This window comes from Armigeres subalbatus, chromosome 1, assembly GCF_024139115.2.
Source record: "Armigeres subalbatus isolate Guangzhou_Male chromosome 1, GZ_Asu_2, whole genome shotgun sequence".
NCBI lineage: Eukaryota > Metazoa > Arthropoda > Insecta > Diptera > Culicidae > Armigeres > Armigeres subalbatus.
Window position 1 is genome coordinate 272,129,178 of NC_085139.1, and position 18,018 is coordinate 272,147,195.

General features: G+C 42.9%; 2 protein-coding genes across 4 annotated transcripts in view; both read left to right on the forward strand.

Annotated features, from left to right (window-relative positions):
- Positions 1-18,018, forward strand: part of LOC134207612 (uncharacterized) — a 259,390-nt gene that overhangs the window by 109,793 nt on the left and 131,579 nt on the right. For 2 of the 3 annotated variants that reach the window (XM_062683330.1, XM_062683328.1), the window contains one exon: positions 14,658-14,708. The gene's annotated coding sequence lies outside the window, so the exon portion shown is untranslated. Of the gene's footprint in view, positions 1-7,306; positions 7,620-14,657; positions 14,709-18,018 lie in introns of those variants that run through there. The other variant, XM_062683329.1, reaches the window with a different exon arrangement.
- LOC134207338 (uncharacterized) lies at positions 1,706-6,994 on the forward strand. Its single transcript, XM_062683058.1, has one exon. It carries the CDS (start codon positions 1,706-1,708, stop codon positions 6,992-6,994), a length of 5,289 nt encoding a protein of 1,762 aa, XP_062539042.1.

Below are 18,018 nucleotides of genomic sequence, written 5' to 3' on the forward strand. Positions count from 1 at the left end.
CGACTGTGTAACAGCAGTGAAACTCTTTTTCACGATCTGGTCAATCGAGGGACGGAGCGCATACGGTAGGTCACAACATTGGTGCCGTGACCAGGATTGTGTTCCAAGAAGACAACGCGGCGTCGGTACGGCCATTGCTGGTGCAGTTGCAAACAAAGGATCCTCGCCATACTGGACTGATAGTATCACAATTGTAATCGACTCGCCATAATTGCAACGATTGTCTGTGAATAATTGGAGGTAGCCATCACTCCCCAGCTGCAAGAGCGGAGTTGGCGCCAATCGAAATTACATGATATACCCACTGGGATTGGAAGTACAAGGCCTGTTTGACAGGCTCACAAGGTGAGTACCTGTCCAAAACATAATTTTTCTGCTTTCATTCCTACCGGGTCATTTTTTCTCGTTCCGATTTCTTACACTACTGCTACACTTCATCGCGTTTGGACTTGGCGGGCGAACAATCCCGAACGAGGGACGATTCACGGTACAAACACGGTCGTTGGAATATAAACGGATCGGCCAACATCACGGAGGCCAACATTGGGAGACAAGGAATCACCATACATGAAATTTCAAATAAAACCTTTGCATTTGGATCGTGTGTAACTTATTCAAGAGCTGAGCCCTGGATTACCTTATTTCTTACGTCATTGATGCATTCGAGGTTCGCTGTACTGTGAGGGAAGCTGCTTCCAGATTGGTTACATACAAGGCCTGTCGAGCAGGCTCACAATAAGGCTGTTATATATGCTCTGGATTGCGTCAGTACAGTGTTGGTGGTGTAAACTACAGATTGCGTATAAGTTGATGGATGATAGTTTGGGGCCCGTAAGGCATGCTGTGGTACATTGCGGTGGACAAATTTAAATACAAGGCCTGTCGAGCAGGCTCACAAGGTGAGTACCTGTCCGACCAACCACCCTGTAGTGTGAAAGGTGCTTTGCTTTTGGAATTATTTGCAGAAAGCTGTTGCATTACATTTATGCGTTGCATTGCGTCAGTACAGCATTGGTGGTTACTCACAAAAGCATTACGGATTGATTTGTGTTGTATGTACGTTGATGGATGGTAGTTTGGAGCCCTTGAACCAAATTGTGGTACGTTGCGGTGGAACAAATTTATTACAAGGCCTGTCGAGCAGGCTCACAAGGTGAGTACCTGTCCGACCAACCACCCTGTAGTGTGAAAGGTGCTTTGCTTTTGGAATTTTTTACAGAAAGCTGTGGTTTATGCGTTGCATTGCATCAGTACAGCATTGGTGGTTACTCACAAAAGCATTACGGATTGATTTGTGTTGTATGTACGTTGATGGATGGTAGTTTGGAGCCCTTGAACCAAATTGTGGTACGTTGCGGTGGAACAAATTTATTACAAGGCCTGTCGAGCAGGCTCACAAGGTGAGTACCTGTCCGATAATCTACCCAAAACGTAAAAGGTGATTCTCTTGTGGCATTATTTGTAGAGCGTTACGGATTGATTTGGAGTGCGTATGCGTTGACGGATGGTAGTTTGTGACCTGTGGAGTAAATTGTGTTACATTGCGGTGCAAGAAATTGAAATACAAGGCTTGTTTGACAGGCTCACAAGGTGAGTACCTGTCCAACGTATCATAGTTCACTTGCAAGGGGTGCTTCGCTTTGTGTGTTTCTTGCAGAATCATCTGTAGTTTCTGTTTCCACAATCTTACATCGAGGAAAGAAGCATGGGAGGAAAGAAGCTGAAGTCGAGTGTCAACGCACGGGACAATATCATGGACTTTTTGATTCGTATGGAAACATTCTTACAAAATGCAGAAGCACCAAGTGAGCTCCAAATTAGGCTTCGTTTGGAGAAATTGGAGGCAAAGTGGGATGAATTTGAGGAAATACAATCAGAGATTGAGGGTACTGAGGAATTTGAAGAGAACATTGATCAACACCGACAAGTAAGGGCAGATTTTGAAGACAAATATTTTGAGGTAAGGGCAGGGTTGGAAGGCAAATTACCACGGGAAGTGCCACAAAACATAGGTCAGAATATCGCTCAATCGGCCGCACCTGGTCAAAATGACAATGTGCATTCCTACATACGTCTGCCGCAGATCAACTTACCAGAATTCGATGGGCACTTTGAGAATTGGCTAGCGTTCCACGATACTTTCAAAGCTCTTATCGATTCCTCCCCGGAACTCACAAACATACAAAGGTTCCATTACCTACGGGCATCTTTGAAAGGCGATGCTCTCAAGTTAGTCGACTCGTTCCCTATGAGCGAAGCTAACTACAGGATTGCTTGGGACAGCTTGGTTGCCAGGTTCTCAAACAAATATTTGCTGATGAAGCGACATCTGAACGCCTTATTCGAATACCCGAAGATGCGAAAGGAAACGGCTACCGGTATACACGAGCTCATCGACTGTTTCGAACGGAACACAAACATCTTGGACCAATTGGGAGAACGGACAAGCGGCTGGGGAGCAATGTTGACACACTTGATGGTCTCGAAACTTGATGACACCAGTCAAAAACGTTGGGAGGAGCATGCTTCAGGCGTGGAAGAACCATCTTTTGCTGTTTTGATAGAGTTCCTCAAAAAGCAATCTCGGGTGCTGGATGCGGTTTCAGTGGATCAACTGTTTTCAACTGCTGGCGGTTCGTCTTCTTCTAATTTCTTCAAATCTCGTCCGATGAAGGTTTCGGTCAACTCTACTACTGAAAATTTTCTTCCCACCTGCATGGTTTGTAACGAACAACACTTTATTTCACGATGTCCATCATTCAGCGAACTGCCACTGGAAGAACGACTGCAGTTCACCAATTCTAAACATCTTTGTAGTAACTGCTTGGGTAGAAATCACCTTGCACGGGATTGTCCTTCAAAGTATCGCTGTCGAACATGCTCTAAGAAACATCATTCTCTTCTACATCCTGGTTTTCCTGGGTCTGGATCAACTTCTTCGACTTCTACAGCAGATTTGGCCGTGCTTGCTGTCACCCCTTCTACTTCTGGCGGAACACCGGACTCTGGGAATCCTGATTCTTGTTCGATTTCATCTATTTCCTCCAACGTAGCAATAGGAGTTCACGATTCGCATGTCTTTCTTTTGACGGTTATGCTGAAGGTTAAAGACAGATGGGGAAGAAATCACCTCGCAAGGGCCATTTTGGACTCTGGATCGCAGGCCAACCTCATGACGGAACATTTATGCCAATTGCTCAAGTTGCAAAGAAGCGATAGGAAGGTAGAAATCAGTGGAATTGGACGATCTCGGAAACAAATAGCTCATGAAGTGTCCACAGTCATCAGCTCTCGCATACAGGACTACTCACAACCGATGAATTTTTTGGTAATGGCACAAGTCACTGACGATCAACCTGCTTCGTCTTTATCAATACCTAATTGGAAACCTTTCCCGGATATGGAACTGGCGGACCCCGAATTCTTTCACTCTGGTCCAATTGATATTGTTCTAGGTTCTCAATTCTTTTATGATTTCCACCTTCTTCACGGTGGCCGGCTACAGATTCGGAAATTCGACAATATGCTGCCGGTGTTTGTCAACACGGTATTTGGATGGGTAGCCGCAGGTGAATCGGAATGCAATGAAAGAACTTCATCCGTCAGTTGCCACCTAGCGGTGGTGGATTCACTGGACAAAAGCATTGAAAGGTTTTGGAACATAGAGGAACTAATCGATAAAAAACCAAGGTCACTGGAAGAGGAAGATTGCGAAACTCATTTCCGAGAAACTGTTACACGTGATAACACTGGAAGATACGTTGTTCGATACCCGAAACGCATGGATTTTGATAAGTTGATAGGCGAATCGAAGAGTACAGCAGTGCGACGATTTCATCAATTGGAGAGACGTTTGGGTCGAGATGCTGACATACGGAAACGCTACAATGACTTCATGCTGGAATACATTGTGTTAGGGCATATGAAGCTTATTGGCGCTATTGAAAACATCAAAGATCATGAACGCACGGTTTGCTACCTTCCGCATCACCCGGTTTTTAAGGAATCGAGCACCACTACGAAGCTAAGAGTAGTTTTTGATGGTTCAGCGAAGACTTCCACGAACCATTCACTTAACGACGCGTTGCTTACAGGACCAGTCATACAGGATGATCTCCTGGATTTGATGCTGCGATTTCGCAAACACCCAATCGCCTTGGTAGCGGATGTAGAAAAAATGTATCGACAAATCCGTTTAAATCCAGAAGACACTAGTCTCCAACGAGTTATCTGGCGTTTTGATCCTTCTGATCCCATCGAGGTTTACGAATTACAAACAGTGACATACGGTTTGTCACCTTCGTCATTTCTGGCAACTCGTGTGATCCAAAAACTGGCAGAAGACATTGGTAATCAGTATGAGCTTGCGGCTCCTAAGTTATCGAAGGACTTCTATATGGATGATTTCATTTCGGGGGCAGAATCAGTGGACCAAGCCCGACAACTTCGAAAAGATGCGCAAGCATTGATGGCAGAAGGCGGACTGCATCTAAGGAAGTGGAATTCAAACCGACCAGAAGTTCTAGACGATACAACTATTGAGTCAAACGGAAGTGTACCAACGATGCATTTCGAACCTGAACAAAAGATCAAAACACTTGGAGTGGTTTGGGAGATAGAATCGGATCAGTTTGGAATGGAGGTACTAATTCTGAAAATCGACGAACAATGGACCAAACGGAAAGTGTTTTCGGCAATTGCCCAGCTATACGACCCTCTTGGTCTTGTTTCACCAGTAACTGCTTGGGCGAAAATTCGCATGCAACACCTCTGGTTAATCGCAGCAGACTGGGACGATGTTATTCCTGAAGATATCTGCATCAAATGGCAGGAATTCTATGAACAGTTACCGTTGCTGCAGTCCTTCAAGGTTCCACGATATGTGTTCGTGCCCGATGCAGTAGAAGTTCAGTTTCACATTTTTAGTGATGCTTCGGAGATGGCATATGGTGCATGCATCTACGCTCGATCTACTAGCAAGGACGGAAAAATCAACACTGAGCTCATCTCAGCGAAATCTCGTGTGGCGCCACTCAAGCGCATTAGCTTGCCCCGTTTGGAGCTCTGTGCTGCACTTCTAGGAGCAAAACTCTATGCTCGGATAGCAGCAGCGCTGGAAATGGAGGAAGTTCGTTGCTGTTTCTGGTCTGACTCAACTGTAGTATTACATTGGATACAAGCACCTTCAAATTCTTGGCAAACGTTCGTCGGAAACCGCACATCCGAAATCCAACGGCTCACACATGGTCACCTCTGGAAACATGTAAAGGGAATTGACAATCCGGCCGACTACATATCTCGTGGTATGCTCCCGCAAAATTTCATTGAAAATACCGTTTGGCGTGCAGGTCCGGTTTGGCTATGTCAGCGTGAGGAAAATTGGCCAGAGCAACCGATGCTGCAATCGATATCGGAAGATCTGTTAGAGCGACGAAAGACCGTGTTACTCACAAAAGAAGCCTCTCCAGACATCTCATTGTTTGAACGATATTCGACTTTCTGGAAATTAGTCCGTATAACTGCGATCGTTTTGCGCTTCATCTCACGATGCCGTACAAAAACCCCTCATCAAACTCCGTACCTTACAGTTTCGGAATTGCAAGCTGCAAAAGAGACACTGGTGAAAACTGTTCAATATCAAAATTTCCCCGAAGAAGTAAAGACGCTGAAGAGAAAAGGTACCGTGCCATCCAAGTCACCATTGAAGAATCTGCAGCTCTTTGTCGACCAAAAGGGTATCCTTCGTCTTGGTGGCCGGCTCCGACTGTCCGAAGAGAAATATCAAACAAAGCATCCCATGGTACTGCCTAGCAAGCATCCACTCACTAAACTGATAGCAGAACATTTCCACATCGCTTTGTTACATTCTGGTCCTCGTATGACAATGGCTACCATGCGGCAAGAGTTCTGGCCGCTACGTGCAAAAGATTTAGTAAACTCCGTATGCCGCAAATGTCACAAATGCTTTCGAAACCGCCCTGCTCCTATTACCCAACCAATTGGCCAACTACCTAAAACACGCATAGCCCCCAGTAAGCCATTTAATATCACCGGTGTTGATTATTGTGGTCCTGTATATATGAAGCCAGTCCATCGCCGAGCAGCTCCACAGAAAGCCTTCATCGCCGTGTTCGTCTGCTTCACCACTAAGGCAGTCCATTTGGAGTTGGTGTGTGATCTATCTACAGATGCGTTTATTGCTGCTCTACGACGCTTCATTGCCCGCCGTGGCCTTCCTAGCGAAATACATTCCGACAACGGAACCAATTTTCAAGGGGCAAAAAACGCTATGGCAGCTTGGTACACGCTTCTTAATGATCCTCATCAAAAACAGAAAATCCACGACGAATGCAGCAGGAGAACCATCAAGTGGAATTTCATTCCACCAAGAGCACCTAACTTTGGTGGATTATGGGAAGCCGCTGTAAAAACCACCAAATCAACGTTATCTAAGATCCTTGGAAATGTTCGGCTTTCATATGAAGATTATGCTACTGTCCTTGCTCAGGTGGAAGCTAACATGAACACCCGCCCACTCACGCCGCTATCTGAAGACGCCGATGAATTAGACGTTCTTACGCCAGGACATTTTCTGACTGGATCATCATTCGCAGCGCTCCCGGATCCAGATTACTCGAATGTACCAACGGGTCGATTAAAGCACTACCAGCAACTACAGCAGCTCATACAGCAGCATTGGATACGATGGAGAAAAGAGTATCTGACAGAGCTAAATATCCAGCGGAAGAAATCTTCATCACCGGTCGAAATTTTCGTCGGACAATTAGTTCTTGTGCGAGAAGATAACAAATCGTCTGCAACTTGGCCGCTAGCAAGAATCCTTTCCATTCATCCAGGTGAAGATCAAATAACCCGTGTCGTCACACTCAAAACAGCGACTGGAACATACACTCGAGCTGTTTCTAAAATATGTCCTCTACCCTTCGATGAGAATTTAATGCAGCCAACAACTAATGAGAACTCCATCCAGTAACTAAAATTAAATTAAACTATTAGTGTCGTTTCTTGATTGATGATATTATAGAAACCAAGAAGAATAGTTTTCCACGAGCGATTGATTTGTTGTTCCTTTTTAGTTATAAATTCGTAAACAAATTTAGGTGGCCGGTTATGTTAAAGGTGGTAGTAGAATAGAATATAGGATGACTAGATTCAATTATCCAAAACGAGATGTGAGGCACCATAATTTATGTATGTATTTGTATATTTTCGCTCTATGTTTTTTATGTTGTTTACGAACTAGAGAATAAGAAAGATTGTATTGTATTCCAAGTCCAACCGTCGCGATAGTCAGACCGACTGTAGGGAATTGTATAATAAACCTTCTAATAAAATTTAAGTTAAAGAAGTGTAGTAGTTAATAAAAATGTGTAATGAATAAATCGAGTCGTTTGTGATAAATTAGTGAATTTTACTTACCTGCTGGAACTGCTAGAAACTACCTCGGATAATCATTATATCGTCTTTGCGTCGTCGTTGTCACAATCATAAGTGCATTTGGTGCATCTAATAGGAGAAGGAGAATCTGGGGTTCGACTGTGTAACAGCAGTGAAACTCTTTTTCACGATCTGGTCAATCGAGGGACGGAGCGCATACGGTAGGTCACAACAGATTCATTTTGAAGAATGAATTATGTTTTCGCTTGCCCTAAACCTAGCAAATGCATCCTTTAAGAAGGGGTCATATTTCCCCTTGCATTAAACGTCAAGTGACTTAAATCTAGACTCTAAAGCCTCTATTTGAGAGGTATGAAGGTTTTTCTGGAAAGCTCAGTAGCCTCGTTACAAGAGGCTTGAAAACTTTCTTTTAAGCTTCTAAGTTTCTTTGAGAGAAAGAAAAACCTTTTTCCAAGAGGCTAGGAAGCCTGCTTTCAGGACGTTCAGAAGCCTCCTGCCAATAGGCTCGGAAGCCTCCTATCAAGAGCCTCAAAAACCTCATTTCAAGAGGCTCTCCAAGAGGCTCGAAAGCCTCCTTCCAAGAGGCTCGGGAGCCTTTTTCAAGAGACTCGGAAGATTCCTTTCAAAAGCCTCAGAAACTTTCCTTCGAGAGACTCGGAATTATTCTTCTTTGAAGCGTCCTTTCAAAATGCTGACGACGCTCGAACAGTAACAAAATTCCACACAACTTTTTGGAGAGCCATATTAGAATTAGAAGAAGGAACTATATCGTCTTCTGCAATCTGCCGGGAAAATGCATCCTTTGGAAGAGGGACTATATCTTCTCTTGCCGTCTGTCGGGAAGATACATCCTTCGAAAGAAGGGATCATATTCTACCATGCTTTCAACCAAGCAAATGCCTGAATTGAAGGCAAGAACCATATCGTCTTTTGCCTTCTGACGGGTAAATGCACTCTTCGAAAGAATAGATAATTTTTGTCTATGCATTCTTCTTCTTATTATTATTAGGGGCAGCAGGGACTATGTCCAAGGGCTTGACGATCCCTCCCCAGGCCATCTGCGAGTTGTGGCGCCTGCCTAGGGTGTGGTGGGGTTTGACAGTGGGCCCTGTTAAACCTTTTAAAAAGCTGCATGTATCCGCAAGTAGGCTCTGCCAAAGCGACCGTGTGCCGCTCAAAGCGCACAAGCCCAAGTCCTGGTGTTAGGTGGGACGCTAAACAGCCCTGACACGACGGCCCTCCGACGAGACAGGAGGTTTGCGCAGGCCCAATAGGCAGCCCAAAAAATGTCCAATTAAACAGATGAAATTGACCTTACAAAATTGAAAATGCTCCTTAAAAAAGTGATCATTTTTCCGTAAATTATCTAACAAATTACCTTGAAATATATAAAATACTCCGTAAACATTCGAAAAGCGTACCGTAAAAACGAAAAAAATGTACCGTAAAAAATTAAAAATGCTCCTTAACCCTTATCCTCCCTTGATACTTTTTAGGCACTAAAAAATGACTTCAAAAAATCATAACTCCGTTGATTCTTTACCGATTTTGACGATTCACCTACCAAACGAACCGGTTAGGTCTCTAGTTTTCAAACCTGAGAAGAGAATCGGCATTGGCCACATGGTTCCGGAATAACTCCGGGGTCGAGTGGGGTACCTTTTTTTTCTCAAATCAAATGACCATGCTAAAACTCTGAAAACTATTTTTTGATGTGTCCCACTTCATGAAATCACGAGACATGTTCAATAGTGCCTGTTCCAAGGTTCCCTGGTGGGTTTGGACAGGTTTTGCGGCATTCCGGGAACCTGGTTTCCGCGGGACATGGCCACTTTTCGATTTGATCCGAAGCCCATTTTGCGACGTCTCAAACTTCATGATTTCGCGAAACGAGCTCAATAGAGTCTAATTTGAGGTACCTGAGTGGTTCTGGTCAGGTTACGTGGCATTCCGGAGGAGCATTAGTGATTAATCATAGATTAAATCATGATTAATGAATAATGGGCTATTTAATCATTATTCATTAATCATAATCATGCGAAAAATATTATTTTATCATTATTCACTACTCGTTATTCATAAAATTTTACATTTAATCACGAATCTTTAATCATATTCATAATTGTTTTTAGTTTATTCATTATTCTTCAATTTTATTCATTGCATACATTGCTTTTATTCATTAATCATTAATCATAATCAAATAATTTTTATACCTTTTAATTACCCAATTTGGTAGAGAGGTTACTTGATTATTGATCACTATGCAAATCAGTCAAATTGATTATTCATAATCGTTAATCATTAACCATATACATATTGTGTCACCATTTAATCACGATCGTTAATCGTTAATCATACTCCAAACGTTTTATTCATTAATCTAAGCGTTAATCATTGTCAAAAATTAATTTAATCGTTAATCATAATCATTAATCATTGTCAAAAATGAATAAATCATCAATCATAATCTTTAATCGTAGAGTTGAATGATTTAATCATTACAAATTTAATCATTCATAGGAAGCTTCATTCATTAACGCTCTGCAAGACCTGGTTCCCTCGGGGAAGTGGCTGATTTTTGGATTTGATCTGAAACCCATCTTGCGACATTTCAAACTTCACGATTTTACGAAACGAGCTCAACAGAGTCTAATTTGAGGTACCTAAGTGGTTCTGGTCAGGTTCCGTGGCATTCCAGGGACCTGGTTCTCCGGGAAAGTGACCACTTTTCGATTTGATCCGAAACCCTTCTTGCGACGTCTCAAACTTCATGATTTCGCGATACGAGCTCAATAGAGTCTAATTTGAGGTACCTGAGTGGTTCTGGTCAGGTTCCGTTTCATTCCGGGGGCCTGGTTCTCCCGGGGAAGTGACCACTTTTCGTTCTGATTCGAAACCCATCTTGCGTCGTCTCAAACTTCATGATTTCGCGAAACGAGCTCAACAGAGTCTAATTTGAGGTACCTGAGTAGTTCTGGTCAGGTTGCGTGGCATTCCGGGTGCCTAGCTCCCTCGGGGAAGTGGCCATCTTTTGATATGAACTGAAACCCATCTTGCGACGTCTCAAACTTCATAATTTCGCGAAACGAGCTCAATAATGTCTAATTTGAGGTACCTGAGTGGTGCTGGTCAGGTTCCGTGGTATTCCGGGGACCTGGTTCCCTCGGGGAAGTGGCTGATTTTTGGATTTGATCCGAAACCCATCTTGCGACGTTTCAAACTTTATGATTTTGCGAAACGAGCTCAATAAAGTCTAATTTGAGGTACCTGAGTGGTGCTGGTAAGGTAACGTGGCATCCCTGGAACCTGGGTCCATGAAGGAGGTGGTCCCTTTTGATGTGATCTAAAATTCATTTTGCGACAAACTCAAACTTCATGATTTCACGGAACGAGCTCAATTAAAAGGTACTTGAGTGGTGCTAGTCAGGTTCCGTTGCATCCCGGGATCCTAGTTCCCCCGAGAAATGGCCACTTTTTGCGGTGACGACTTCTCGCGACGTCTCAAACTTCATGACTTCGCGAGACCTGGTTCTCCCGGGGATGTGGTCATTTGAACTGAACTGAACAATATTTTGACGTCTCAAACTTCATGATCTCTCGAAACAAGCAGACGTTTCTCATTATGTCAGTAACCTGGTGCCATCGCGGATGATTAAACTGCTCTATGTATTCTTAATCCTGAATCATGTAATCTATAACATGAACAACGAAACATGAAATTCTAAAATGTTGTACATGCTTTCGAGTATTCTGAGAAATTTTGTACTTCTGGATAGTTTCCACCTTGATATGACACAAGTGATACGATTCAGGATGGGTTTAAAAATGCATCAAAAAGCTGCCTGGTAAACCAGATTCCCTGAACGCCACGGAACATAACATGCACCACTCGAGTACCTTGAAAAAATCTCTATTGAAAATGTCTTGTGACACAGATGGGTTTCCGATCACTACAAAAAAAGCGTCACGAAACCTGACGAACACCATTCAGATACCTCGAAATAGAATATATTGAGTTCGTTTCGTGAAATCTTGAAATTTGAGACGACGGAAAATGGGTTTCAGATCACATCAAAAAGGGACCACTTCCCTGGTAGAACCAGGTTCCAAGGATGTCACATAACCTGACCAGCACTACTCAGATAACTCAAATTAGACTCTATTGACTTTGTTTCGCGAAATCATGAAGTTTGAGACATCGCAAGATGGGTTTCGGATCAAATCGAAAAGTGACCACTTCCCCAAGGGAACCTGGTTTCCAGAATGCCACTGAATCTTATCAGCACCACTCCAGTACCTCAAATTAGACTTTATTGAGCTCGTTTCACAAACTCATGAAGTTTGAGAGGTCGCCAGAGGGGTTTCAGATCAAATCAAAAAGGGGTCACTTCCCCGGGGGAACCAGGTCCCCGGAATACCACGGAACCTGACCAGAACCACTTATGGACCTCAAATTAGACTTTATTGAACTTGTTTCGCGAAATCATGAAGTTTGAGACGTCGCAAGATGGGTTTCGGATCAAATCGAAAAGTGGCCACTTCCCCGGGGGAACCAGGTCCCCGGAATGCCAGGAACCTGACCAGAACCACTCAGGTACCTCAAATTAGACTCTTTTGAACTCGTTTCGCGAAATCATGAAGTTTGAGACGTCGCAAGATGGGTTTGGGGTCCAATCGAAAAGTGGTCACTTCCCAAAGGGAACCAGGTTTATGGAATGCCACGAAACCTTATCAGCACCACTCCGTTACCTTAAATTAGACTTTATTGAGCTTGTTTCGCAAAATCATGTAGTTTGAGAGGTCGCAAGATGGGTTTCTGATCATGTCAAAAAGTGGTCACTTCCCCGGGAAACCAGGTCCCCGGAATGCCACGGAACCTGACCAGAACCACTCAGGTACCTCAAATTAGACTCTATTGAGCTCGTTTCGCGAAATCATGAAGACGTCGCAAAATGGGTTTTGGATCAAATCGAAAAGTGGCCACTTGCCCGGCGGAACCAGGTCCCCGGAATGGCACAGAATCTGCCCAGAACCAGTAAGGTACCTCAAATTAGACTCTATTGAGCTCGTTTCGCGAAATCATGAAGTTTGAGACGTCGCAAGATGGAGACCGGATCAAATCGAAAAGTGGCCACTTCCTCGGGGGAACCAGGTCCCCGGAATGCCGCGAAACCTGACCAGAACCACTCAGGTACCTCAAATTAGACTCTATTGAGCTCGTTTCGCTAAATCATGAAGTTTGAGACGTCGCAAGAAGGGTTTCGGATCAAATCAAAAAGTGGCCACTTCTCCGGGGAAACCAGGTCCCCGTAATGCCACAGAACCTGACCAGAACCACTCAGGTACCTCAAATTAGACTCTATTGAGCTCGTTTCGCGAAATCATGAAGTTTGAGACGTCGCAAGAAGGGTATCGGATCAAATCGAAAAGTGACCACTTCCCCGGGGGAACCAGGTCCCCGGAATGGCACGGAACCTGACCAGAACCACTTAGGTATCTCAAATTAGACTCTATTGGGTTTGTTTCGCAAAATCATGAAGTTTGAGACATCGCAAGATGGGTTTCGGATCAAATCGAAAAGTGACCACTTCCCCGGGGGAACCAGGTCCCCGGAATGCCACGGAACCTGTCCAAACCCACCAGGGAATCTTGGAACAGGCACTATTGAACATGTCTCGTGACTTCATGAAGTGGGACACATCAAAAAATTAGTTTTAAGACTTTTAGCATGGTCATTTGATTTGAAAAAAAAGGTATCCCACTCGACCCAGGGAATTATTCCGGAACCAGGTGACCAATGCCGATTCTCTTCTCAGGTTTGAAACCGGTTCGTTTGGTAGGTGAATCGTCAAAATCGGTTGAGAATCCTGATTATAAAAATATAGCCCATAAGCTGTGCATTCATCACATTTTATACGCCCAATTCGAAAATGACCCTTTTGGTAGTTTTGGGCACTCCTTTATATGGTGCTGTCCTATTGTGGAACGATACAAAAACAAAACACAAGCGACAACGACAGTGTTGGTATATTTTCATTTAAGCATGATTTGTGGCAAGTTTATTAAGGTGTTGGAAGCATTTAAATACCACCTGAACTTTCTTTGATTTTTTGTGAATTTTTTTCGTGGGGTTAACTCATTGTTTCATTGACGCTGAAGGTCTTAAAAGACTGAAACCAAACCGTGTAAAAAACTTGATGTACATGGTTTTAACAATTAGTGCTTCCACTCTACTTCAAATGTCTTTTTAAACCAATATTGTTACTTGGTAGGATTAATTATTTGACATATAAAGAATATAAGCGCAGGCGATGTTTTTCAAGTTGCCAAAAATGAAATCATTTTTTACGCCTATTCAGTCAGACTATGAGCTTTATCTCTTGATAAAGAATTGCTTTGCGTCAAAGTTCAATTAATCCTATCCTGATGAATCCTATAGCTGATCTTGATTAGAACTAAATAGATAATCACCGTAATTAATCAACGATTACTTGTTAGAACAGTTTAAAGCTATAGGCAACCTTGACAAAAAATATAATGGAACAAACTAAGATCTTGAGCAGTTTCCACTTTTACATGATACAACTTACATTGAGTTTGTAGTGTCGACACAGCTTAAAAACATTGACGTAACAATGACTTAGGTAAGCAAAGTGATTTGACGAACGCATAACCTACACTCAGAGCAAACAAAGTCAATTAATTTTCATTCTGCATAAATAAAAGTTATAAAATAGAACACTAATACTAATATATTTTTATATTCTCAATGTGGTCACAAAAAGCTAACACATTAAATAACTTATAATTGTACTATATGACTAAGTGGCCTTTCAAACCACATCAGCTGCTTCCAAGGCAAAAAGAAGACATTGCATTTTAAACATTGCTTTTAATAACTAGAAGTACAACGGTACTAGAAATCTTGAAATTATCATTTAAGCCTTTGATCATTGACTAGTTTGCATTCAATTACATTTTGCATTAGTGTCGAGTCGATTCCAAATCCGAACCTCACTTCACCGCATCCTGATCCTACCCCATGGCGTTCAAGTGGTCTGCAAGGACTCTTCTGCCATTACCCTCTCTGTTATCGGCTTTGGATTGACTTGCGCTCTCAAACGCTGCAAAATGAAAATGAAAATGAGTCTGAAGAAAGGCTATTAATTAATATCTGAATTCTAAAAATTTGTAAAAATGGTTACAATGATATTCCTATTTTCTTTAAATTGCAGTTGACGGACAAGCTGGACGAAATAGCTTGGTTGCATTACTAATTGAGGAAGGTGAGTACAATTGGAATATTCCATATTCAATCCCTTGCTTCCAACAAAATCAATAAAAACTATGTAGATATGACCTAGATCTGCAAATTGAACATCTGAACTATCAACACACCCTTGAACATGATCCCTTTCAGGGTAATACCTCATTTTAAATTGCTCTTCCCATCATATTCATTCCTCCGTTGATATTTCTTGGCGCTTCCTCCTTCACCGCACCCAGACAAGAGAGGAGTGATGATACCCACTCGATCGCGAGGTCTACGATCGTCGTCACGCGTGTCGTCAACGATGCTTGTTATGCAATACATTTTCGCAGACTGGCACCCGTTGTCATCATCGAATTCTGCGTAGGTTCGTGAAAAAAGTGGTTTCCTTCTTCATCTAGAATAGATCGTCGCTGTCGTTGGTGGATTTGCATGACTGGGCGTAATTTCCAGAGCATTACAATATGACTACATGGATATATCTTGTTTACGTATCCCGTCAAGCCGTAACAACAAGAGGAAGAGATGTATGTGCCGGATGACATTTAAATCGACTGCACTACAAGGAAGGTGAAAAACATCGATTAACTTACTTCTCATAAGAACGGGGTCACTGGGCAAAGAAGAGGTCGCTCCAGTAGTGGTTCGAACACAGGAACCGGTTCTCTTCATCCCCAGTCAAAATCGAACCATATGATGATGATGATGATGAACGCTCATCAACAAGACACAATTCCACTAGGATTCGAGTCACGTATCGAACCTTGCTGACAGGGAGCGACTCCTCAATTAGCTTCTGGATGTTTGGATTCTGTCACGTCGCTCAAGGTGTCGAAACAGAAATTTCACCCAGCGGGAATGTCCATCATCGTCTGTCGCTGCGATGTTGATTAGTTCCCAGTGTGTTGGACAAGTGCGTGATGTATTCGATTTCCTCCCTGTGGCCAACGCCAACCCAGCCCAGTCTTATCTTCGCATCATTTTGCTTATATGGGGTCAGTTTTTATTTCGAGTGTCTAAAAAGTTAGGCTTGCTACGACTAGCTTTCTTGATTTGACGGTTTTTCCGTTTTGTCTTGAAGCATATTGCCAACTGCGATTTGGACTGCGTGTTTTGGGGATTAAATCGCAGCCTGATGCGACGAACACAACTTGAACTTGAAATAGCACTCACAGAATGGTGCTGAAGTGGTGTAATTTGAGTCACGTCGTGACACCTCCTCCGATGATGTGCTTCCGAACCGCAGGGGAACCGTCGGCGAGGCGGATGACTTGTTGCCCTTTCGACTCGTTTGGTGACAGATAATTATGTTCAAGCGGGCAGGAAATAGAGTCCATGTTTTGTCGCATTTTTAAACATGCTAATCTTGGAAGTTCCAACATCAGGTGTTCAACACGTCGCGGATTGAGATGTCTCTTATGTGCGACGAGCTCATCAAAATTTTGCTCGATGGTGGTGTCCTCCTTAGAAGCTTAAACCCCACGGTTCAGAAAACTGTAATCCGACCATTAATCAATCCCAGATTTGAAGTTCGACTTACTTTTGACTCCACGCAGGTTTCTTGGAACGGATGACAAACTCATTTCTCCGATTAAAACGGTAACCTCCGAGGATCAGTCAATCAATTTAACGAGTGACGCGTTGCCGTGGTGGTGATGAGCGATGATGGAAAAGCCAAGGATTGGCGAATGCGTCGGATGGTACGGAGCAATTTGTCTTGAGTGGTTCTTCTTGCCGATGGATGTTGCTGGGATGGTCGTGATTTCATAATAAACAAGCAAGCGAGCAACTGCAAGGTAGGAGTAAATCTCCTTGGAACTTGGAACAATTAATCACTGGCTGCCGCGGATTCGGATCAGTGAAGGAGTGACAAAGTGTAAGTGCTAAAATGTTATCGAACGAACGGTGACCGAACAAGATGAGATCCTGCGAGGTGGATGACAAATGTTCTGTTGTTTATTGAGTGATGCTTGATGATAAAGGTCTTCAGTGTTAATACGTCGTAATACATGGCTGTAATTGATTTTTATGGTAAACATGGATGAAAGGTCCAAATAATGCTTGTGGTTTTATGATTTCGCATAGAATGTTTCATATTTCGGTTTTTTGAGCATATATATATTATTTTAAATACATTGGAAGGAACCATGGACATTGAATTGAATTTCAATGGTACCAGTGCAATAGAATAACAACGCATGAGCTTTGAAGAAGCAATCCACCGGTTCCTGCCTGCTGCCTAACTCCCCAAAGATGAGCATTCAGAGCCAACAAGTCTGATGCAACTTTACCTTTTATAATTAATTGCAAATCCGGCAAATCCGCCGTACGAAAATCAGTTTTTTGTTAAACATCTTGGCAGCGCATATGAGTATGCGAAACAGAATCCACGTGTCTTTACCTTTTTTTGTTTTGATCTAACCCACTGTTGCTGTTTTACCTTTGTCTGTTTGTCCCGTCAGTTCTAATCTGAGTTCGTATCAGATCTAAATGCTATACCATTGATAGTGTTTTTATTCACTCTAGTTGCACCCAGTTTCACACGAATTTCAACCCCAATATAAGTGGATTTGCACTACTGTCCTTATTTGCAGTTCCACATTCCGCTTCAACAAAAGCATTTCAAATGTGAAAATGATATAGGTAAGATGTGTGAGAATGTAGAAAATAGATTTATTTATAGATATCCTTAATATTGTGTGATTATTGAAATATTTATGGTGAAGCTAATTAAAGCGACAACGGTGGTAATTGGTAAGCGTGCCTGCTTCTACTCAGTGGAATTCCTGGAGGAACTTCCGAAGTAATTCCCGAAGGAACTTCTAAAGATACTCCTGGAGGAACTTAAGGAAGCATTCCTGGAGCGGCTTCCGGAGGTATTCTTGAAGGAATTTCCGGAGGAATTCCTGGAGGAGCTTCCGAAGGAATTCCTGGAGAAACTTCCGGATGAGGAGAAGCCGGATCTCCCAAAAAAAAAATTCCGGCGGGATTCCTAGAGGAACTTCTGGATAAATTCATGGGGGAACTTTCGGAGCAATTCCTTAAGGATCCCGTAGGAATTTCTGGAGCAGCTTCCGGAGGTATTCTTGGGGGAACTTCCGGGGAAATTTCTGGAAGAACTTCAAGAGTAATTCCTGAAGCAACTTCCGGAGAAATTCCTAGAGGAGCTTCCAGAGAAATTTCCGTAAAAACTTCCACAGAAATCCCTGAAGAAACTTCCCGAGGAATTTCTAGATAACTTCTGGAGGAATTCCTGGAGGAACTTCTGGAAGGATCCTTGGAGGAACATCTGGAGGAATTTCCGAAAGAACTTCTGAAACTTTTCC